The sequence below is a fragment of the Ictalurus furcatus genome, chromosome 11 (genome assembly GCF_023375685.1).
Source record: "Ictalurus furcatus strain D&B chromosome 11, Billie_1.0, whole genome shotgun sequence".
NCBI classification, from domain to species: Eukaryota; Metazoa; Chordata; class Actinopteri; order Siluriformes; family Ictaluridae; genus Ictalurus; species Ictalurus furcatus.
In genome coordinates, this window is record NC_071265.1 from 882,952 (window position 1) to 907,460 (window position 24,509).

General features: G+C 38.9%; 3 protein-coding genes across 5 annotated transcripts; all 3 read left to right on the plus strand.

Moving 5' to 3' along the window:
- On the plus strand, positions 1-7,282 carry LOC128614802 (zinc finger protein 239-like). Of its 2 annotated transcripts, none has more exons than XM_053636418.1 (2): positions 1-1,145; positions 5,955-7,282. In XM_053636418.1, the coding sequence occupies exons 1-2, from the start codon at positions 21-23 to the stop codon at positions 6,735-6,737; spliced, it is 1,908 nt and encodes a 635-aa protein (XP_053492393.1). In that variant the 5' UTR covers positions 1-20; the 3' UTR covers positions 6,738-7,282. The 2 variants fall into 2 exon arrangements, with proteins under 2 accessions (XP_053492393.1, XP_053492392.1); XM_053636417.1 differs by lacking the exon at positions 1-1,145 and adding an exon at positions 1,158-2,714 and having other exon boundaries at positions 5,748-7,282.
- Positions 7,283-11,536: 4,254 nt separating this feature from the next.
- LOC128615108 (gastrula zinc finger protein XlCGF26.1-like) lies at positions 11,537-13,766 on the plus strand (the record flags this gene model as incomplete). Its single annotated transcript, XM_053636966.1, has 1 exon — positions 11,537-13,766. A coding segment is annotated over one exon (1,233 nt), but the record flags the coding sequence as incomplete, so codon positions are not given.
- Positions 13,767-15,655: 1,889 nt separating this feature from the next.
- Positions 15,656-24,184, plus strand: LOC128614792 (zinc finger protein 585A-like). Of its 2 annotated transcripts, XM_053636404.1 has the most exons (3): positions 15,656-15,802; positions 17,230-17,924; positions 22,767-24,184. In XM_053636404.1, exons 2-3 carry the CDS (start codon positions 17,285-17,287, stop codon positions 23,759-23,761), a joined length of 1,635 nt encoding a protein of 544 aa, XP_053492379.1. In that variant the 5' UTR covers positions 15,656-15,802; positions 17,230-17,284; the 3' UTR covers positions 23,762-24,184. The 2 variants fall into 2 exon arrangements, with proteins under 2 accessions (XP_053492379.1, XP_053492378.1); XM_053636403.1 differs by lacking the exons at positions 15,656-15,802; positions 17,230-17,924 and adding an exon at positions 20,560-21,285 and having other exon boundaries at positions 22,555-24,184.
- Positions 24,185-24,509: the final 325 nt, after the last annotated feature.

Sequence of the window (24,509 nt, forward strand, 5' to 3'; positions counted from 1 at the left end):
CATCAAGGGATCCAACGAGGATGAAGACAGATGAGGTTAAATGTGAGAGTCTGGATCCTACAGAGAGTTCCGGTAATCACCAAATGTCATCTGTCCACACTAATGTCTCTCTCAAACAAGAAAGTGGTGAAATTCACCACTGTTCACAGTGTGGGAAGAGTTTCACGCGAAAGCATAGTTTCAAAGAGCACCAGCGGATTCACACAGGAGAGAAGCCGTATCAGTGCTCGCAGTGTGGGAAGAGTTTCACTCGGAAGAACTGTCTCATAAAACACCAACGAATTCACACAGGAGAAAAGCCCTATGAGTGCTCAGACTGTGGGAAGAGCTTTAACAACCAGAGTGCTCTCCTTTCCCACCAGCGCAGTCACACAGGAGAGAAGCCGTATTACTGCTCACAGTGTGGTAAAAGCTTTAAATACCACCATAATTACCGGCGTCATCAGAGGATTCACACCGGAGAGAGGCCGTATCCGTGTTCGCTCTGTGAAAAGAGCTTTAGTGAGAGTCGTACCCTCAAAGAACACCAGCGAATTCATACAGGAGAAAAACTGTACCGGTGCTCACAGTGTGAAAGGAGCTTCGCACAACGTAATGCTCTCCGACAACACCTGAACATTCACACAGGAGCTAAACCTTATTCTTGCTCGGAGTGTGGGAAGAGTTTTAGACACAGGATTTCTCTAACGTTACACCAACACGTTCACACAGGGCAGAAGCCATGCCACTGCTCGCAGTGCGGGAAGAGTTTTATCCACCTGTCTAATCTCCAGGTACATCTCCGCATTCACACAGGAGAGAGACCCTTTCAGTGTTCTCAGTGTGAGAGGAGTTTTAGTGAGAGTAGCTGTCTTATACAGCACCTGAGAATCCATACAGGAGAGAAGCCGTATCGCTGCTCGGACTGCGGGAGGAGTTTTAGGCAAGGGAGCACTCTGAGAAACCACCGGCGCGTTCACACAGGAGAGAAGCCGTATCAGTGCTCGCACTGTGAGAAGAGATTTAGCAACCAGAGTTATCTCCGAGTACACCAGCGCGTTCACACGGGAGAGAAGCCGTATCGGTGCTCGGAGTGTGGGAAGAGTTATACTCGCCAACATAATCTGCAAAAACACCAGCGCGTTCACACGGGAGAGAAGCCGACAGTGTTGGACGAGTAATCGGGAGAAATTTTCAGCAACACGAGCACGTTCACACAGCTGAGAACGAGGACATGCTGCAGCTCTCGTGAGAAAGTTACGAGTGTTATGGAGGTGTGAGGCGAACGTGCTAACCACTAAGGATTTGGCAGTTGTGCAGTTTTTTTTCCTGCTCTTCTTTATCTGTGTATGTCCAGTGTCTACGTTCAGAGCTGCATGTCTGTGCCGTATTGTGCTCTTGTATCGTGCTACGTCATTTCCCAGTCATCTGAGCATCATCTTCAAGACAGCGTTTAAGGGATTGTCGGAGTGGATGCAGCAGCCTGATAATCAGTTCTCTTGCTTCTGTTTTCTGAGAATTTACTTATTTAACTTATACGTGCTTGATTTATAGTATTTAGTACATAATATGTATTCCTTTTGTAGATATTGTTTATTTCCTGTACATACTTCACTGTTTTTGTGTTGTATCATCCCTGTTCTAGTTGTAGGATTTGCCTGCTAATTTTCTTGGGCTTGGTGTTTTTTTTTTTGTTTTTTTTTTCTCTCTGAGTATTGGCTAGGTAGGGAGTTCAGGTATGGAGAATCAGATTCATTGGTTTGTGTTTTTCCTTATTGGCAGGTCACCCCAACGTGGTGATACCTTGGCCAGATATATGCCTTAAATAACTTGTAAGGAAGTCACCATTGAGCGCATTTTGTATATACCCCCAAAATTATATAAAAACAAAAACTATTAATATTTTTTGTTACTATCCTAATTCTAGACTGGGGCATAACAGTGCTAGTTTTGTTTTGTTTGTTTTTGTTGTTTATTTAAGGATTATGAAAGGACTATCCCATTACAGTTTTGGCATAGACAGTCAAAGAACCTAGAGTATAGTGATGTACATTTAATAATAAGATTGAAACAGTATTGAATCATACTTATATATAATATAAATATGTACACACACACATTATATATATATATATATATTTATAAATTTCCAAACCAGAATGTATGAACAATTTTCCTGATAGTTCCTCCAACAGCTCCTGTAAAAATAAATAAATAACTAAATAAATTAACTAGTTTTATTTTTAATTAATTGCTTATTTATGCCAAATCGAAACATTTAGTATATTTGCTATTTACTGGAGGTGGAAACTGACATTTTTAGACTGTTTAATACTTTAAGACTACGTTGGGGTTTTATTCCTGTCAGGCAAGAAAAGGAATCTGAAGCTACAGTGGGCACAAAGTCAGCTAGTCTGGACAGTTCAAGACTGGACAACATCATATTCGTTTTTACGGATTGTTTGAACGTGTGTGTGATATTGATGAAGGTTCATGAGCGTTAATACAATGCTCCAGTAGGTGTCGCTGTGAGCGTCTAGGTCGCGTTCCGCCACACATTCACAGAAATAGAAGAAGACGTGCGGCAGTTTTGCTGATTGATGATCTGAGCTCTCCGATTCTACTAATCATCTTTACATTCAAATATTTCTGACAGGGTTTTACCTCCACAGTTCCATCTGATCCGTTGTGGGTGTATTTGAGGAGGTTAACTGCGTTCTGCTGTAAAGATCAAGGTAAGTTCAACTCGGCTAACAGTGGCTGAATCCTAAATGGATTTCTACTTCCTGTGCTAGTTCACTACACAGCCTATAAAATAGAAGTGTTTACACACTACTGTAATTAATTAGGACTCATTTGGAATTCACCACTAGTGAAACAATACAGTTTGTGCTAATTAAAGTTAGTTGTTATCTCGTTGATTGATTACTAAATGATTGTTAATCACAAGCCAGCTCTAGCTCATACATGTCTTTAGTCTCCCATTTCCTTTGACTTTGTACCCCAGTAACTTTTCTCCTTTTTTTCCCCCAGACACATTTATAGATCTCTATATTGTGGGTGATTATATACCCACCCAGAGACAGGTTAAGGAAGGAAGGGGGGATTTAAGGGTTGAACCTCCTGTAATATTTTGTGACAGTTCCAAATGTTTATTCATGAGGATTAGCATAGCAAACATGCAGTACAGCTGATACAGTATGTGTTACAAATAACATTGTTTTTCCCAGTAACTGTGCTATAATAAATAACATGAATGTTCATAAATGATGAAATAAGTCGCCTACCGTACCATTTCATGTTATTTTAATTGTTTAAAGTGGAAATGTAATAGTGAAGGTGTGTTGTCTTTTTTTAAGCAACATTATTAAATTGGCAAGATAGTATGATGGTAGATCTTGCATTCAACTATTAAATAGCAAATTTGTGCCATAACCTCTCCTGCTGTTTGCATCCAACTGAAATGCATGAGTATGTCATCTTGAAGATCATGAATTCATGTAGTACGTTTCCACATCAGACATGACACGATGGAGATAGGCACTGATTTGAACCTCCATTTGAGCATTTTGAGTGCTTGTGTGCTAGGCAGTGGTTACACTACGGGTCCGGTGTGAATTTTAAACACTGAGAAGATGTTGTAGTAGATACAGCAGGCTGGTTCAATATTAATTGTTGCAAACTGAATGAAAGGAGGCGGAGGCCATATTTGGCTGTCAGGCCTCGAGGTTAGACGTTGTTATGATACCCACAGGATCAAATGAATTCTTTTCACGACCAACACCAGTTGTAATGCACTCCCACAGTGTGAGGATTTTCTTGAGAGCTTTAAATGGGCAGTTATAAGGAAAGCTAAACCTTGCCTGAACCATGTGGCACTCATCCTAGTTAAGATGACGGATCACAAGCCATTCAGGACACAGCCACCCTCCTTATGCATATTATTACTAACCACCTGGTCATCTCAATATTGTTATGATTGCCAGGTCATCATGTTGGGTACAACCATCTGTTGAGTATGCTAAGCCAAGAGACAGCAGCTGCACTGGTAATTCCCTTGAGCTAGCAGGCTTACAGATGGATCCTGAACACTGCAAATGACGGTGCATCTGTGTCTAAGCAAAGGGGACTCAAGGCTTTTCCAACAAAAGGTATTTACTTTGGAATGGTGCCCCCATGGAGATCTAGTCACCATGGGTGTGCAATTACAGGGTGTGGTTTCTGGAAGCACTTTGGTATAGGTCCTGTCTGGCACCTTTAAATTTAGATCACATCGACCAGCTGGAATTAAGGAGAGTCCTTCTGTCCCTCTTCCTGCCTACTGCTTTTTAATGCTTATGTTCTCTCAGACAGTGTCCTGACTGTCAGCTATGTCCACCATCAGGGCAGCATGATCTGGGATTAGATTAGTGCCAAAAGTATTGGACCTAACTTTTTAACAAACGAACAAAAATATACAACGTGTATATAATTTGTGCCAGAATGACGAAAGTAAACTTGCAAATGAAAATTCTGGCAGTGCGTTCATAAACCATGATTGGCAAAAACGAAGCTCAGAAAACTGTTAACAAAGAACGCTGTTTATTTGAAGACCATGTTAAGTTTTTGCCACTGAGGTCACAGTTTTTTTGTATATATCCTTATTGTATATCTTTGTTCGTTTCGCAAATTATTTCATCAGGTTAACCCATTCACATGTGTTATCAATAAAACCAGGGGTGCATCGGATGCGTTGTTGTTAGAGAGCATATCGCCAGGGCAGTGACCTTTGCACCCGGAAATGGTGTCCCAGATATGAAAATGATTTGCCGAGAATGGCTCACAGAAACAGACTGGTGCAACAGAAATGTGTTCCACATATTGTTGGAAGATGACAAGTTCAAATTCTGATAATGCCACAGCTAATCATGGCTGGGGTTCCAAGAGAGCTCTCTGGGTGGGAGGGATGATGTTCTTCTTTCTGCTGTCAATCCTGGGTGACTGTGAGCTCATGTTTGTGGAGGAGAGGAGAGTAGATGGTGCTTTCCTCCAAATGTTCAGCAACATCACCCTGTGATGTAGTATGAGCAGCAACTCTGAAAGACATAGCGTCTGTCTTCATGTGTCTTGGAAAAAGCATCTGCTAGGCTTTAGTCTCCCTGTTTCGTCATAGCTGTTGCATGATAGTGGAGGGTTTAGGTGCGGGGGATGAGAGTATAATAGCAAATTACTGTAACTTTTTCAATATGGCAAATCTTACCTTGATTAAATGGACCATGAATTTGCATTTTAATTATATTTTATTTATATAGAGCTTTTAGCAATAGAGATTGTAAGCAAGCAGCATTGCTGAAATCTGGATGTACGTTTAGATCCTGAGTGAGCAAGGAAAAAAGAAAAAACTTTGAGAGGAGCCATACTCGAACGGGAGTGTTATGGTTACACCGGATAGTGCTAGGTATAATCGTGAATATACGGTTGAATCAGCAGTTTATAATTAGCATTTTAAGTTGAATAATGTTGGGGACATACTCTACAGGTGAGATTATCTACAGCAACAGAAGTTGCGTCATAAGTATAGTTCGCTCCCAGATTACGAAGCAAGGGAGTAGAGAACCTGGATTATTAAGTCATGTCTGGAGGACGAGAGGAGCTCTGTCCAAGAGACTGAACCCTGACCCTGTGAGGCCGGTAGTGCAATATTTGTTATTGTAACCACTGCTACCAAAGTAGTGTAATGTTTTGTTATCGAACCATTGACCAATTCTCACTTTTTTCCCCTCATCCAGATATGAGCGTATTCCTGTTTCAGGTGTTCTCCTGCTGTCTTCTGTTTTTCACATCTCAAACTTAACTCTGCAAGAACGTCAAGAGATCCATCTAGGATGAAAGTAGATGAGATTAAGTGTGAGACCGTGGAACCCACAGAGAGCTCCACTAGTCAACCGACGTCGTCCGGTACGTTCTACACGAACAGCTCGGATGCACCAGGGCAGAGAGAAATTCACCAGTGCTCGCATTGTGGGAAGAGCTTCACTCGGAAGAGTCATCTCAAAGAACACCACCGGATTCACACAGGAGAGAAGCCGTATCTGTGTCCACGGTGCGGGAAGAGTTTCTCTGTAAAGAGTAATCTCGAACAACACCAGCAGATCCACACCGGGGAGAAGCCGTACCTCTGCTCGCACTGTGGGAAGAGTTTCACTCAAAAGAGTACTCTGAAAAAACACCAACGCATTCACACAGGAGAGAAGCCGTATCAGTGTCCGCAGTGCGGGAAGAGCTTTATCGAGAGAGGGAACCTCATAAAACACGAGAGGATTCATACGGGAGAGAAGCCGTATCGCTGCTCGCACTGCGGGACGAGTTTTACAGAAAGGAGCGCTCTCCAACAACACCTGCGCATTCATACGGGGGATAAACCGTATCGCTGCTTAGACTGTGGGAAGAGTTTTAATCGAGGGAATACTCTCCAAGTGCACCAGCGCGTTCACACGGGAGAGAAGCCGTATCACTGCTCGCAGTGCGGGAAGAATTTTACTCGACAGAGTAGTCTCCAAGTACACCAGCGCATTCACACTGGGGAGAAGCCTTACTACTGCTCGGAGTGTGGGAAGAGCTTTAGGGACCATAAAAACTTCCAGCGTCACCAGCGCGTCCACACGGGCGAGAAGCCGTACTTCTGCTCAGAGTGCGGGAAGAGTTTCAGCGACCAGAGGAATTTTCAGCGACACAAGCACATACACGCAACCGAGAACGAGGACATGTTGCGGTTCTAATGAGTTTTTTCGGGGTCAGATGGTGTCCTTGAACCCCTTTGTATTGAATATGTTTAATTCTACCGCTTGTGTAGAGTTTTGTCTGTGGGTCGTTTGACGAATAAGCGTTTTGTTTTGAAAGGCAATTTTTAAAATAGAAAAATCGAGCATACTTCTGGTAATTGTTGAAACATTTGCAATGTCGTACTCGTATTTATATAAAAACATGCGTACGGTTAGGTCAATTTAGTTTTTAAGTTTTCTTCATCCATGGTCTTAAAAATGGTCATGTGGGGCGACTGTGGTTTTCCCTTCAAATAATAAATTATCCTTTATATAATATGTAATCCTTAATGTTTAAAGGTGAAAAGTATTACATGTACAGTAACGTCTGTATAAAACATGCATACATATGTAATGAATTTCTTTTGAGTCTGCGAATGATCATATTTACGTCTGTTTTATGACCACGCCCTGCCGGCAAATACGGTTTCCCGACTTGTTTTTAAATTTAAACACAAAACTGCTTAAAATGTAAAAACTATTAAAGGTTAACATTTACTTGAGCATATTGTGTCAGCCACAGAATTTAAGTTTTATTTTGAATTTTAATACAGGTACTGAGGTTATTGGTTATGATGGGTGGTCACACCATATGATGATACCATCACCATCTTTCTACAGAATTTTTTTTTCATTCTGTAAGACCATTTAATATCCATTCTTTATTTATTTTAATTCTATGTCAGAATGGTCAAATACTATACTTACTGTACTTTTGGTTAGCCATGACCTAAAAAACAATCGTATGTTTTTGGTAATTTAAAAGTGACTATTTGCTCAGATACATGAATATTTGTAAGGTATAAGATAAGAGCACGTTATTATTATTATTATTATTATTATTATTAATCCCAGATAGGAAATTCCAGTATTGCAGACAAGAGACAATAAGAAAATAAAAGACAATATCGCAGCAGAAGGGTGTTAAACAATAAAATAAAAATAAACTGCACATCTTATTTTTTCTTGTGTTTGGTTGAAGGTGTTTATGCTGACACTACAAAGCTGTCAATCACACTGCTGTTTTTCTCCTCCTCCCCTTGTTGATACACCTCACCACAGCCATGATATCTGAGAACTTCTGTAGATGGCATGTCTCAGCGTTGTACCTGAAATCTGAGGTGTAAAAAGTGAAGAGGAAGGGTGTCAGACCTGTCTCCTGAGGAGTACCGGTGCTGGTAATAATCTGCTCCTGTATCCATATATACAGTGGTGCTTGAAAGTTTGTGGATTTTCTCTATATCTGCATAAATATGACCTAAAACATCGTCAGAGTTTTACACAAGTCCTAAAAGTAGATAAAGAGAACCCAATTAAACAAACGAGATAAAAATATTACACTTAGTCATTTATTTGTTGAGTGAAATGATCCAGTATTACATATCTGTGAGCGGTAAAAGTATGTGTACCTTTGCTTTCAGTATGTGGTGTGAGCCCCTTGTGCAGTAATAACTGCAGATAAACATTTGGGGTAACTGTTTATCATCTGCACATCGACTTGGAGGAATTTTATCCCATTCCTCAGTCCAGAACAGCTTCAACTCTGGGATGTTGGTGTGTTTCCTCACATGAACTGCTTGCTTCAGGTTCTTCCACAACATTTCTATTGGATTAAGGTCAGGACTTTGACTTGGCCATTCCAAAACATTAACTTTATTCTACTTTAACCGTTCTTTGGTAGCACGTTATTCCACCCATAATTTTTTCCACTGTCTATATTTCCCAGCTCATCGCTAACACTGCTTAATTTTGTCTGCATTTATACATAAATAGTTGGTTTTGTACTGTTGCTGTGACCAAATATATCTTTTTCTATATAAAAATGTTATAATCTATTATTTATCTATTCCAATCAGACTGTAGTCTATTGTATATCCTGTTCTATTTTATCAGTGTATTCAGAAAATCTTCTTTATTAGTCTAACCTAAAATATTAGGCCTATTTGAAATGCAAATTATAACAATGAATATGCAAATTAGCCTACGATAACATTCAATTCAGTCTTCTTTATATAGTGATTGTACGTTGATGATGCAGCTTTATAGAAATCCTGATATAGATTTAAATGTTGATGCCTATCGAGCCTCTTCTTTCCTTTAGAGAGTTGGCAGCATTGCTGAGGAGCGCTAATACGATGCTCCAGTAGGTGTCGCTGTGAGCGTCTAGGTCGCGTTCTACCACACATTCACAGAAATAGAAGACGAATTCCGGCATTTTGCTGATTGTTATTCAAATATTTCTGACAGGGTTTTACCTCCACAGTTCTCTCTGATCCGTTGTGGGTGTATTTGAGGAGGTTAACTGCGTTCTGCTGTAAAGATCAAGGTAAGTTACTCGGCTAACAGTGGCTGAATCCTAAATGATTTCTACTTCCAGTGCTATTAATGAACGGTTACAGTCTGTGCAGCTAATTAGTGTTTGGTTGGTTGGTTGCTTTACACTAATCTGTGTTTTGGTAAATAGATGCTGTAGGTCTCTGGCATTGCTAATGAGGTAGCTAAGGATTACAGTTTAACAAGCTAGCATTGTCCTCATCAGCTAATACTTAGAGAGATCCTGATATAGTTTAAATTAGTAACGTGATGTATCTAACATCTAAAATAAGTAAAACTCCAAACAATGCAGTGGGGCTGATTTTGTTAAGGAAGCTTATTTTTTACTTCTAGACTGCAATATTGATCTTGTCTCTCTTTTGTTTTGTTTTTTTCAGAATGATTCCCACAAGTTATAAAGGTGCACCTCAGGAGTAGCTAGTTTTATGTTTCTAGAAAAATGAATTTAATTGTAAAAACATACAGGAAAGTCTTTTATGTATGATTTGACCTCATAAAGAGAAACTCCAACTTATGAGTCAAGGACTTAAATAAGGTGCTGGGGTTATGTGATTGTCGTTATTAGGCTCGTCATGTATTGGCTTGGCTTAGGGATCTAGTAATGCTGGAAGGATTACAGGTATAAATGAGGACCTGGAAGAAACCACTGGACCAGAGACTTTAAAATCACTTTAAGAAAGGAGATACTATGGTGTCATTGACAAAGATAATACAAGAGGCTTTTCAGAAGTTCTATAAACATTTATATACGTCTTCAGGTCGTCTGGATGGAGAAAAACTGAAAAAAATTTTTTTTCTAATATTACGTTTAATTTACGTTACGTAAATTAGATGTATTGCAATCTGTGTATAATGTATACACATATAATGTATAATTTCACCTTTGAAATGGCTAAACTGGCTAAACGTTGTGACGAGGCAGATTCTGAATTGGACTGGATCGAGGTGGAACAGAAACTGGCCTCATCATTTCATCATTTCACACTGCTCTGGAGATAAATGAGACTCGAATCCAGTGACAATACATTCAAGACATGTTTGGAGCAAAATTTGTTAAATGTGCATGACCTCACATTATAGACAGTCATATGCATCAATGTGGAGTAATACTGAATTTTTTATAGGTAAAGCAGGGGTGTTTTGGAAACAATGGCAGTTTAAAGGGGTAACCGTAATTGCCGATCTGTACGAGAACGGAATTTTTTATGTCATACTCTGACATAAAAGTTGGCAGAATGAATCGTCAACTGAAGAATGAGACCGGTCTGTCTGGAAAACAGTGTTAAACACGTGAGATCCTGGTACATGGAACTTGGATATGATGTGTGTAACAGTATTGAAGTTTGCAAATTGATTCAAAATGAAACCGGACTGTACTTTAATTTGTACTAAAACATGAAACATTTGTGTTCTCACAGTTACATGTCTGCTATTGAAAATGGAGATATGTAAGTGTCAACTTAATCAGAACGTTTAAAAATAATAATAATAATTCATAATAATAATAATAATAATAATAATAATTCAATTTCAACCAGTCAGGAGCCACACCTGATTATTCCTGTTGAGTTATGTCCCTAGAATTTGATTTAAACTTTGCTTTTTCATGTACCAGGACATCACCATTATCATTTACACACTGATAACATTCTATCAGGTTCTGATCCAGCCTGTTTTCCAACTTCAACCAATCTAGAAGAACACTATAATCTCTAGTATCAAAGGTGTGTTCTCAAAAGCAGCACTGAGATCAGGTAACTCCAGTAGAGAGGGGAAAAACCCCTGAAATGAGGCCAGTGGTAGGTCATTTTCTACTTTAACCAGTGCTGACTTAGTATTGTGATGAAAACTAAATTATGAACATTTAAAGTTTGTGATTCATTTGCAAGTATGAGCTTACCTGCTGAGTTAAAAACCTTTCTAGGACTTTTGAAGGTCGAAGGGGAAATGTGAAATTGGCCTCAAATCATGAATCAAGGTTAGGTTTCTTAACCAATAGTTTTTCTCTTGCCACAGGTTGCTGTATGGTAGGCCCATGTGAGATTCTTCTTGCTCTTTGCCCTCTTCAGGCCTTTTCTGTCTAACCTAAAATGCAGCAGTTACAATTTCTTCATTTGGCAGAAATTACCTGCCAGCAAATCATGATGTAATCCGCATGAATTTTTCAAGTTGGATATGTTGCTGGAACTGATGTCATTAGGATATGTGTTTGCAGATGGGAAAGCTGTTGTTTAGCCCTGAATTTCATTTTATAAAAAATAAGCAAAATGTTTTGTGTTACTATTTAACTATTGACCATCTTTTCTTGTTATGATCTGGATTTCAGTGGTGTCTTGTCTGCTCCTGTTCTCCAATTTCCTGCACATGTTAAATGTACCTCCACATCACGAGAAGAAACGAGGATGAAGTCAGGTGAGATTAAACTTGAGAATCTGGAACCCACAGAGACCCCTTATAGTCACCGAATTTCATCTTGTACGTTCCATGCTAACACTTCTCACAGACAAGTAGAAAAAGAAATTCACCAATGCTCACACTGTGAGAAGAGTTTCCATCAAAAGAGGAATCTGAAAAAACACCAGCGAATTCACACAGGAGGGAAGCTGTATCACTGCTCACAGTGCGGGAAGAGTTTCAGTCAAAAGGGTAATCTCAATGAACACCACCACATTCACACCGGAGAAAAGCCTTATTCCTGCTCACAGTGTGGGAAGAGTTTCAGACAAAAGAGTAATCTCCAAAAGCACCAACGGATTCATGCAAAAGAAAAGCCGTATCGCTGCACACAGTGTGGGAAGAGTTACCACGAAAAGTATCACCTGAAAGAACACCACCACATTCACACAGGAGAAAAACCATATTCCTGTTCTCACTGTGGGAAAAGTTTCAGTCAAAAGAGTAATTTCCAAAAGCACCAGCGTGTTCACACTGGAGAGAAGCCGTATTACTGCTCACTGTGTTGGAAGAATTTCACTAGCCAGCGTAATCTTCAAATACACCAACTCATTCACACTGGAGAGAAGCCACATCAGTGCTCACTGTGTGGGAAGAGTTTTACACATAAGGGTACTCTCCACCAACACGAGCGCCTTCACACCGGAGAGAAACCGTATCGCTGCTCACAGTGCGGGAAGAGTTTTCCACATAGGAACAGCCTCCGACACCACCAGCACGTTCACACCGGAGAGAAGCCGTATCAGTGCCCTCAGTGCGGGAAGAGTTTTACCCAAAGAATAAGTCTACAACAACACCAGTACGTTCACACTGGAGAGAAGCCTCATCGGTGTTCACAATGTGGGAAGTGTTTTACACAAAGCGGTACTCTCCGACAACACCAACTCGTTCATACTGGAGAGAAGCGGCATCACTGCTCACAGTGTGGGAAAAGTTTTACACAAAGGAAGAGTCTCCGACAGCACCAGTACGTTCACACTGGAGAGAAGCCGCATGGATGTTCACAGTGTGGTAAACATTTTAAAAGAAGGGGCCATCTACAACAACACCAGCGGATTCACACTGGAGGTGAACCGTGTTCCTGTTCAGAGTGTGGAAAGCGTTTTACTAGCCAGAGTAATCTCCAGCACCACCAGTGCGTTCATACGGATATGAACGTGGATAGGGAACAGTTCTTACGAGAAAGTGTGGGAATCGGGTAGTCCCAAAGACTTATTTTGTGCCAAATAGGAGCTTTTTACAGAATGTTTTTTCATTCTACGGCTGATGGAGAATTGTGCATGTTCCTGAAAACTTATTTCCAACATGAGTCTTTACTCTGAAGTCCCTAATTCCTTTACTGTTTAATAAAAATGGGACTTTATATAGTGTTGAAAGTAACAGTATACTATTCCAGAGCTGATGTCTTCATACATGCCCGGGTTGGATATGTTGATAATGTTAAGATTAAGATCGTTACAGTGCTGTGAAAAAGTCTCCTGATTTCTTCTGTGTTTGTGTAGATCTCATACTAAATTGGTATTAAAACAAAATCTAAGATAAAAGAAAGGCAACCTGAGTAAATACAAATACAGTTTTAAATGATAATGTTATTTATTTAAGCAAAAAAAGTTGTCCAATACAAACTGGGCTTGTGTGAACATGTATTTGCACCCGTAGTTACTAATTCCCCCAGATCTATGAAAGTGCATTGATAATGGGGTTCAGCTGGACGAGACACAACCAGGCTTAGGTTATGATTATTGTAAACCCTGTTCAATCACATCTACACTTAAATAGAACTTTTTGAACAGCATGAAGTTGGTTAAAAGGTCTTACCCAGCCAAGCACAACATCAAGCAAAACAAGACCTACAGGCCTCTCTTGCATCAATAAAGGTCACTGTTCATGACTCCACTATCAGAAAGACACTATGGGAAAATGGCTCCATGGAAGTGTGGAGAGGTGAAAACCACTGCTAACCCAGAAGAACATTTAAGACTCGTCTGAATTTCACCAAAATACACCTTGATGATCCCCAAACCTTTTGGGAGAATGTTCTGTGGACTGATGAGTAGAAAGTGGAACTGTTTGGAAGACAGGGGTCCCGTTACATCTGGCGTAAACTAAACACAGAATTCCACAAAAAGAACATCATACCTACGGCCAAGCATGGTGGAGGAAGTGTGATGGTGTGGGGATGCTTTGCTGCTTCAGGGACTGGACCACTTGTAGTAACTGAGGGAAACATGAATTCTGCTCTCTACCAGAAAATCCTAAAGGAGAATGTCCGGTCTTCAGTCCGTAAGCTGAAACTCGAGCAGAACTGGATTCTACAGCAAGACTTGAAATAAACAAATAAATAAATAAAAACTGTTTTGTGTGTTTAGTTGGGTAGCGTTTGTTTTATGTTGTATTTAATTTGAAGATCTAAAACTATTTAGTATGAGATGTATGCAAAAACAGAAGAAATACTTTTTCATAGCACTGTATATCTATTCTTAATGTTTATTTATTTGCATTCAGAATGGTACAATACTTGGTGAATGGTCATTTGTTTTTAACTTTTGGTTGACTGTGAACTAAAAGAAATTTTTGATGATGTTAAATAAAAATGGAGTATTTACCCAGATATGTGAATATTTGTTAGGAACAAGATAAGATTGTAGAAGACAGCATAAGAGTGTTTTATAAATAATTATAATAAATAAAAACCAATACAAATGTATAAAACTGTAAAGATATTTAGAAATCAGTGTATATGTATCTATGTAAAAAGTATAGATGTGTGTGCAAAAGGTATCTTGTACGTGAGCTCACAGATGCCCATGATCATCTGCCAATGGCAGGAACTGAAGTTTTGTTTGTTAGGTCCATCTGAAATTCTTTTCGCTCTTTTTAGACCTTTTTCCAAGAACGGCTATTAGCGTTTTATTTATTTATCATATATTTTTATTTAATTCTATCTCCTCCCAGAACGCACCAAAAAGCTTTTGTGTAGCTCTGAATTTCAGTTCATATATTTAAGCAAATTATTAGAAATATTGAACTGTTGAGCATATTTCCCTTTTCCTGATCCAGAGGTGAGTGATGTCCTGTCTAGTCCTGCTGTCCTCTTTCCTAAACATCTTACATTTATGTCAGCAAGAACATCACAAGACACAACTAGGATGAAGTCAGATGAGATTAAATGTGAGAATCTGATCCCACAGAGAGCTCTAGTAGTCACCCAATTTCATCTGGTGCTTTCCACACTGATGCCTCTAACAGTCAAGCGCAGAAAGAAACTCACCAATGCTCACAATGTGAGAAGATCTTTAGTAGAAGTGTAATCTCAAGAAACACCATCTGATTCATACAGGAGAGAAGCCGTATTTCTGTTCGCAGTGTGGGAAGAGTTTTAGACCTAGGAATAGTCTCTGAGACCACCAGTACACTCACATTGGAGATAAACTGTAGATAATCTTCAGAAATACCAGAATGCTCACCCAGCTATGAATGTGGACAAACAACAGATCTTATAAGTGTGGGATCTGAGTAGTTCCATAGGCATATTTAAAGAGTACAAAGTTGTGAATGATGACTTTATGAGAATTAATATTTGTATAATGTCTGATATAGACGGTGGGGTTCTGTTACTGGTCTGTATATTGTACTGGTATTGCTGTGGTTAAATTTGTTAACATTGTCTCATCAGATAAGCCACAGTAGATTGTGTACCAGCTGGTATTTATAATATAATTCTCTGCACTTGCATTGTTTTAAAACAACAACTAAGTGGTCAGATTATTATTTTTTTTTAAATGTTATTAGCCTTTTATTCTGCTTTCGACTATGAGTGACTGAGGTTGGTTTCTCATTCACAGCCTGTTAATCGAGTTAGCTGTTTCTCCATAATTGATTGAGCCTTAAATTCGCCAGTTTATCATTTGAAATGTTCTTTCCACCTTAAATGGTAAAGCCGTTACATTCATACACCAATTAGAAGAGACAGAACTTATCTTAACACTGCTCATGAGCGCTAATACAATACTCCAGTAGGTGTCGCTGTGAGCGTCTAGGTCGCGTTCCGCCACACATCCACAGAAATAGAAGAAGACGTGCTGCAGTTTTGCTGATTGATGATCTGAGCTCTCCGACTCTACTAATCATCTTTACATTCAAATATTTCTGACAGGGTTTTACCTCCACAGTTCCATCTGATCCGCTGTGGGTGTATTTGAGGAGGTTAACTGAGTTCTGCTGTAAAGATCAAGGTAAGTTCAACTCGGCTAACAGTGGCTGAATCCTAAATGGATTTTATATGATATGTTTTTTAAATAAACGTCATTTGTAAATGCATGTCATGAGTTTAAATCAAAGTAATATTCTGTTATTTTAGCATATTAAATAATTTTACAAAGCTAACCAGATATCTGTCTTGATGGTTGCAGATGTGTCCATGACTTCTCACTGATTTTATCCTGGTTCTGTTTCCTGGATTCTCCTTGATGCCCATTGTTTGTATGGGCACAAATGTAGAGCCCTTCTAACTCATAATGACAGTATTTTCCAATAAATATCACTGTCATAAATCCATCTTTCACTTTCTTCTTCTCATGTCATGTGTACACGTTAGACCACGTGTACACCATATAGACCTACACTTCAAAGCTGGGTATAGACTCTCCTCTCCTCTCCTTTTATCTCCTATACCTCCTGTGATGTTTTTATACACTACCCAAGTCCTTGTTATAGCCCAGTGACTAGTAATCATCTCGGTTCCTCTTCAGAGAAGCATCGGGAAGATATGTCTACAGCAATGGAAATTCCTCCAGGGAAATGATGACCTAATTGGACCGGCATGTTTAATTGAACTTCACTTTTGCATGCACAAAAAGATCGATCCAGGCTGTTATCTTACATTTTCTAGTCGGTTTAGAATATTGTGATGCATGATATTGAAGGTATGGTCGTAAAAGCTGCACTGAGTTCACGCGGAGTTTAACCCTTATATGCAGCCAGTGGCAGGTCATTTACCGTTGTAACCCACACTGCTTTAGTATTGAGATAACCTAAATCCTGATCGATAAATGTAATGTTTTTCTTGTGAAAGCATGAACTTAACTGCTGAGCTACAACCTTTCCTATGACCATAGAGATTTTATTTTTAAACGTCTCCATTTTCAACCCAAATTCTTCAGATGACTTTTCTCACACACCAGCCAGCTCCTCAATCATAGGGTACATTAGGGCAGTGGTTTTCAAAGTGGGGCCTGCCAGGGGGTGCCCGGGGGGTCCTCAACAATTTGGTGTGAAAAATAAATTCTCACTCTCAGACAACCACACACAATCAATTCCTAATGTAATGTAAAGATGTGAGATGTAATTATTAATTTAAAAGGGGGATAATATTCAGAAGTCTGTATTTTTAATGTGTTTTAAAGACATCTTGCAAAAGGGGGGCCTCGGTCAAATGTCAAGGCCATTTGGGGGGCCTCGGTCAAATGTCAAGGCCATTTGGGGGGGGGCTTGCCCTGGAAAAGTTTGGGAACCCCTGCATTAGGGTACACTTCTGAACACAAGTTGGTGTTCAGACAGGAAAACTATAGTGTAGCTCTGAATTTCAGTTTATAAATGCAAGCAGAATGGTTTGTTTGTTAAATAATATTCAACTATTACCCATCTCTTTTGTCTGATCCAGGTTCGAGTGGTTTTTCTACACATCTGGAGTAAGAACATCACGAGACACAACTAGGATGAAGTCGGAAGAGATGAAACTTGAGAATCTGGAAGCCACAGAGAGCTCCGATAGTCCCCAGAGGTCATCTGGTACTTTCTGCGCTAAGGCTTCTCATAGACAAGTTAAAAAAGAAATTCACCAGTGCTCACAGTGTGGGAAGAGTTTCGGTCAAATGAGTAATCTCCAAACACACCAGCGCATTCATACGGGAGAGAAGCCGTATCACTGCTCACAGTGTGGTAACAGCTTCAGTTACTACTGTAATCTCCGGCGTCATCAGCGCATTCACACCGGAGAGAGGCCGTATCAGTGCTCGGTGTGTGCGAAGAGTTTTACAAGCCAGAGTACTCTCCAGCGACACCAGCGCATTCATACAGGAGAGAAGCCGTATCAGTGTTCTCATTGTGCAAAGAGTTTTATTGAGAGCGGTAGTCTCATAAACCACCTGCGAACTCACACGGGAGAGAAGCCGTATCACTGCGCAGACTGCGGGAAGAGTTTTACACAAAGAAGTAATCTCCAGCAACACCAACGCATTCACACCGGAGATAAACCGTATTACTGCTTGGAGTGTGGGAAGAGTTTTAATCGGCAGAATGTTCTTCAATTACACCAACGCATTCACACAGGGGAGAAGCCCTATTACTGTTCGGAGTGTGGAAAACATTTCACTTTCCAGAGTAATTTCCGACGGCACCAGTGCATTCACACAGCTATGAATGAAGACAGGTGATGGGTTTTTAGGAAAAAGTGTAACTGCACCAGTTCTAAAGATGTACTTTGTCCCAAATGGGAATTTATTTCATTCTACAGCTGATGGAGAGTTTTGTATGTTCTTGAGAATACTGGAGTTTTCTTTGCTATTTACTAAAGGGAGCCATGGAGTTCTCATCAACATGAAACTGTGACCTTTATACAGTTTGTGAAGTCAACTATTCCGTAGTGTTTAACTCATTACAGCAGTGGATGTCTGACTATATTAGTCGTAATGCATGCCCAGGTTTTGATATTTGATCATGTAAGACATCATTAAGACAATATGTTTGTTTGTTTTTTATTTAAAGTCAGAATGGTCACATAGTTTGTGAATAGTTGTTATACTTTTGGATAGTGTTTGTGGATCATTTACCTCAATTAGCACTTAAAAACACCCATTTAATCCTAACATAGAGTTAACATACTGTACCGGCCTCTTGGCTGTAAGTAGTAATATAAGAAATTTTCCACAAAGATTCCACAGGTCAAAGCTATCCATGTCAGATGTTATTCAGCAAATTAGTTCCAGGAAGAACACTTTGTGTGATGTATAGGCAAAAAATAAAATACATGGATGTAAAACAGAGAATAAAATGAAGCAATAACTGGAAAATCCCCAATGCTCTTCTGTCTATCTTTTAACAATGATAGCTTTCATTGCACCTGGTAAGATTGCTTAGGAAAACCTTCCAGTGTCTTTCAATCTGAAGGCATCGTCCTAAGAAGTGCTGCCTTCTTAAGGGGCAGTGTTTGCATGCTAACAATAAAAGGACTGTCCCTGGCATTCATCATCACATCCTCCTCACAAAACAATCCCTTGAATCAGTTTGCCAGATTTTCTGTACCAGATTTCTGACAGTTTTGACAAATATGGCAGAACAGTCTGTCACTCCATTATAGAAGTTTGGCTACAAATGTAAGTGAAGCACTTGTTTTGTGATTAGTTAACCAAATTTTATAAGATATATCAATGGATCACAGATTGCCAGAAGTTGGTCTACTGCTACAATTAACTATCTAACACAACCTCACAGTTTATATAACTAGTGTATGCTGCTAATTAATAGCGTGCAATCAACTTAGTATTATGCTGCAGCTTAAACAAAAGCATTAGGCCTACTTGTTTTTTCTAATGTAAATTAGTAGCTCGGGAATGCATGTAACTTTCGAGAAATGATTGGAATTTGAGAAATATTACATACAATACTGTGCAAAAGTCTTAGGTACCTTGTTTTTTTTTTAGTACGATCTTTGTTATAGATTTTTATTTGATGATTTCTACGATAGCGAGTCAGTACTGAAACATTTTAGGTTTCCAAACATTAGTTTTCCAGCACAAACATAAATGTTACAGAAAAAATGTTTGTATGTCAGTAAAGAAAGTAGCGTATTACGTAAGAGAACACATAATGAAGGCTGCTGGGTTTCACAGCAAAATTAAGAAGCGAGTGCGACAGTCAACTTCTCCAGAATAGCTGTGACTGGTTCTGTAAGATACTCAGTAAAATGTACAGCCAATTTCCTTATAAAACGGCACAAATTGTACCTGAGACTACTCGTTTTTTTTAAAGCAAAGGCTTGTCACATCAGATATTGACTTTGTTTCATTTATTACTGTTTATTGTGCTTCATAGTATTTTTTTTAATGTAGAAATATTTAATTTCATTATTTTTGGAGGCATCTTAGGGCGCACAGGGGCTTAGTGGTTAGCATGTTCGCTTCACATGGTATAGGTATAGAAAATGGATATATGGTTGACTTATTAACTAACTATTGTTTTACTTTTGATAAGATTTTACTAGGTGAATAAACAGTTCCTCACTCATGCAAATAATTATAATACCACTGTAACGGTTTTGTGTGCAAGCATTTATGATACCGGTAATCTTTTAAACTGTCTGGGATTTTGCCCCTATGCCCAATGAACCATGCTTACTTAACCAATGCTTGGAGATCACATGCCCTCCTTTTTATATCCTTTTTCATTCATTCACTGCTGGATATTGTGCTTCTGTTGCTTAGAGATTGATTATCTATACACTTCTGGCCTCTTGGCTAAAAATAATAATGAGAGAATTTTTAAGGAATTTCATATATCGTGAATCTAAATGGCCAAAGATGTCCATGTCAGACGTTATTCAACAAATTAGGTCTGGCATGGATGTAGATGTCTTGTCTAACCCCACATGATGTATAAATAAGGGTTGTTGTTTTTTTTTAGTATTAAAGTAGAATTATTTAAAGTATTAAAGGAAAAATGTAGAATAGAATTAATAATATATGTAAATAAGGATGTCTTCACATATGCAGTGTCCATTGGAATGGAACCATTTTGCATTAGGCCCTCAGTACAGTTCTTTAGGCAAATGAGAACAATTGCACTTGGATCCAAGAGCTTTTGAGCAAGCTCATGTATGGTTGTTGTGTTGTAGTGAGAAAGTGATTTGGCCTGACTGCAAGAAAGTGAACCCAATATCACAAGTATTTTTAGGCTACATGCAACACTTTTGTTTGTGCGAGCTGCTAAACTAAATTAAATTCACAAAGTAAAACATCAAATAATGTGTTTTCAATATAGTAGAGGGTGAATAGAATTTTCAAATTACTTTCAAATTTATTTATTTTTTACATTTTCCATATTGTCCCAACTTTTTCAGAATTGGGGTTGTATGCTCGTATATTAAAAACAATGGGGTAATTATTATAGCTATATAGGATTCTGTCAAGCTTCAAACCTTTTTTTTATTTTTTAACTTATATTTACTTGTTTGGTAAAAACGGACATTTGCAGCCCTTCTGTCCTCATTTAAGACACCGTAAACATTTCTAAACAGACACGTGTTCCGTCCCTGCTACTTCCTAACAGCCCAGAGGTCAGTGTATTACTGTCAGAACACTTGAGACATTTAAATAGACTCGCCACTTCAAAATATTTCAAAATAAAGCCTTACTAGTTATTCTTTACACGTCTGTGATATTGTTTTAATTTAGTATCGGTTATCCTTTTGCTAACCTGTTCATGAGCGCTAATACAATACTCCAGTAGGTGTCGCTGTGAGCGTCTAGGTCGCGTTCCGCCACACATTCACAGAAATAGAAGAAGACGTGCGGCAGTTTTGCTGATTGATGATCTGAGCTCTCCGACTTTACTAATCATTTTACATTCAGATATTTCTGACAGGGTTTTACCTCCACAGTTCCATCTGATCCGTTGTGGGTGTATTTGAGGAGGTTAACTGTGTTCTGCTGTAAAGATCAAGGTAAGTTCAACTCGGTTAACAGTGGCTGAATCCTAAATGGATTTCTATATCCTGTGCTAGTACACTACACAGCCTATAAAATAGCGTGTGTGTATATATATATATATATATATATATATATATATATATATATATATATATATATATATATAATTGCAGCTACAAATAGCAGCCATTTTAAGGTCTGTTTTCTACTTTCTACGTAAAATGTATTTTAAATGCGATATTTGATGATGATTAAAAGGGCGTGGTTGATGAGGTGAGTGACAGTTTTGGGGTTGGATGACAGTCAAGCTCAGCTGGGTTCCCAAACTTTTTGGGCAAACGACTAATAAATTGACGTTATGTAATTTCTGCGACCGCAAGCCTTGACCACCCTACATTTTTACAATTCTAGATTTATAATAAAGGACTGCTGCAACATCTGAACATTGTAGTCCAGTGGGCTGGATCCACGTGCTCATGTTTATACTTGACGCGAGTGGCATTATTGTTCACGTGCTTGCTGCGTATCTTATGTACATCCGGAAGATTTCCAAGTCGAACTGTAAAATGTTTAGCGATTTAATGCACGCTGACGAGCTTTGTTTCTCTTTAAACATGAAAGGAATATTCTAAAAGCGACTCATGTAAACACCTTAATCAGAATATTATCTTATTCAGAATAAGGTCAATAATTAGATTACTGCCATCCATGTAAACGTAGTCAGTGACTACGTTTACATGGACAGCAGTAATCTAATTATTGTAATATAATACAATAATTGATTGAATTACACTAGTTAAAGTGCATCAATGCAAGACCGCTAAATACAGATGAGTGAAAATGCTTTCAGTGAGATTTTACTTTGTCAATAAACATGGATTAAAGTTAGGGGTCTTAATCAATAGTTTGTCACTTATCACCTGTTGCTTTATGTTAGGCTCATCTGAGATTCTTGTTGTTCTTTTCCATCAAAACTAAAGAGCAGCAATTGCCATTTATTAATAAGACAGATAGTTCTGACTCACTAAAGGATATTGTAATCCACGTGACTTTCAAGTTGGATACGAGTCGGATATGTTACTGTAACAGCATTCATTTAAACCACTATGATTTTGTTAGGGTCTGCTTATAACTCAACGACTTCTGAAAATTCCCTCCAAAGGACACAAGTCAGTTTTGAGACTGTTGCATAGCTATGAATTTCAGTTTACAAAATTAACCAAGTTGGTTGTTTGTTAAAAAATATTTAACCATTGTCAATTGTTTCCTTTATTTTGATCCAGGTCTGAGTGGTGTCTTCTCCTGCTGTCCACTTTCCTACAAACCAAGTTTATGTTTGCAAGAACATCAAGAGATCCAACCCCGATGAAGTCCGAGATTGAATGCGAGTATCTGGAACCCACCAGAAGCTCCAGTAGTCCTCAAAGGTCATGTGCTGCTTTAACTGGTGACACCGCTCATAGACGGGTGCAGAACGAATGTCACCACTGCTCAGTGTGTGGAAAAACTTTCACTAAAAGGAGTAATCTGAAACAGCACCAGCTTGTTCACACAGGAGAGAAGCCGTATCAGTGCTCACAGTGTGAGAAGAGTTTCACTAAAAGGAGTAATCTCAAGCAGCACCAGCTTGTTCACACAGGAGAGAAGCCGTATCAGTGCTCACAGTGTAGTACGAGTTTCACTCAAAAGGTTCATCTCGTACGACACCAGCACATTCACACAGGAGAAAAACCGTATCGGTGTTCTCAGTGCGAGAAGAGTTTTATTGACGGCAGCAGTCTCATAAAACACCAACGAATTCACACAGGAGAGAAGGTCTGTCGCTGCGCACTATGCGGTTATAGCTTTAATTGCCTCAGCAATCTTAAGCGACACCAGCGCATTCACAAAGGAGAGAAGCCGTATCAGTGTCCGCAGTGCGGAAAGAGTTTTATCGATAAAGGTAATCTGATAAAACACCAGAAAATTCACACGGGAGAGAAGCCACATCGCTGCTCACACTGTGGGAAGAGTTTTACACAAAGATTTAACCTCCTCCAACACCTGCACATTCACAGAGGAGATAAACCATATTACTGCTCAGTGTGTGGGAAGAGTTTCAATCGAGAGTACACTCTTCAGTTACACCAACAGATTCATACAGGGGTTAAACCCTATTATTGTTCAGAGTGTGGGAGGAATTTCAGTAGTCTGAGTAATCTCAAACAGCACCAGCGTATTCACACAGGAGAGAGGCCGTATCAGTGCTCAGAGTGTGAGAAGAGTTTTAGTTCTAGCGATACTCTCAAAAACCATCAGAGAATTCATACAGGAGAGAAGCCGTATCACTGCTCGCTGTGTGGGAAGAGTTTCACACAAATAGGTCATCTCCAGCAACACCAGCGTGTTCACACAGGAGAGAAGCCGCATCGCTGCTCGGAGTGTGGCGAGAGTGTGGCGAGAGAACACAAGCACATTCACACGGCTGAGGACATGCTGCAGTTCTCATGAAAAAAGTGTAGGAACTTGTTTTATTCTAAAATCCTCAACCACTTTGTACTGTCTGAATGTACAGTACGGAAAATATCAATGTACTATTCCAAAGCACTTCAAGTTCAATCTTTAAAGAACCAGATAGTTTTTATTATTTTATTCTTCATGCATGCTCAAGTTGGATATATTGATAATGTAAATCATCCTCTAGATTTTATACATTTCTTACATTTTTGAAATTCTAAGACTGCATGGTTGACTAGTTGGTGAATAATTGTTAATCATAATTTGGATAATCATAAACTAAAACTGGGTGTATGTTATTGAATTATTATTATTATTATTATTATTATTATTATTATTATTATTATTATTATTGTTAAATGAAATTGAAGATATGACCAGATATGTAAAACCATGAATAAAAAAGTTCCTCTACCATGCTAATAAGAGTAATGAAATTAATTCTAATAATTCTGTAGCAATATTTCTATAAGGAATAATAAAAAGATCTTAATTTTTGACACTGTGTGGGATTTTACCCCAAGGCCTTATGAACCTAAATAATCTGTGGAATAATTTGTGGATTTAGACATAAAATACTCTTTAAAACAAATAGGTAGTCAAAATATTGTGCTTACAATTCCATTGTGAGGATATCTCATGGCTTCCCTTTATGGCCTTTTTCACCACTGCTGGATATTTCCAAGAGGTCCTCAATGCTAGGGCTGGGTATTGTGACCACGTTGGCAATCTGATTTTATTC

What these genes read in the sequence shown, in the direction of transcription:
- LOC128614792 (XM_053636404.1), top strand. Translation starts at nt 17,285, where the DNA reads ATGAAGTCGGAAGAGATGAAACTTGAGAATCTGGAAGCCACAGAGAGC. An exon ending in GCCCTATTACTGTTCGGAGT is followed by an intron (nt 17,925 to 22,766) that starts GTGGAAAACATT and finishes ACCACTGCTCAG; the next exon opens with TGTGTGGAAAAACTTTCACT.
- LOC128614802 (XM_053636418.1), top strand. Translation starts at nt 21, where the DNA reads ATGAAGACAGATGAGGTTAAATGTGAGAGTCTGGATCCTACAGAGAGT. An exon ending in ACACGGGAGAGAAGCCGACA is followed by an intron (nt 1,146 to 5,954) that starts GTGTTGGACGAG and finishes GCACCAGGGCAG; the next exon opens with AGAGAAATTCACCAGTGCTC.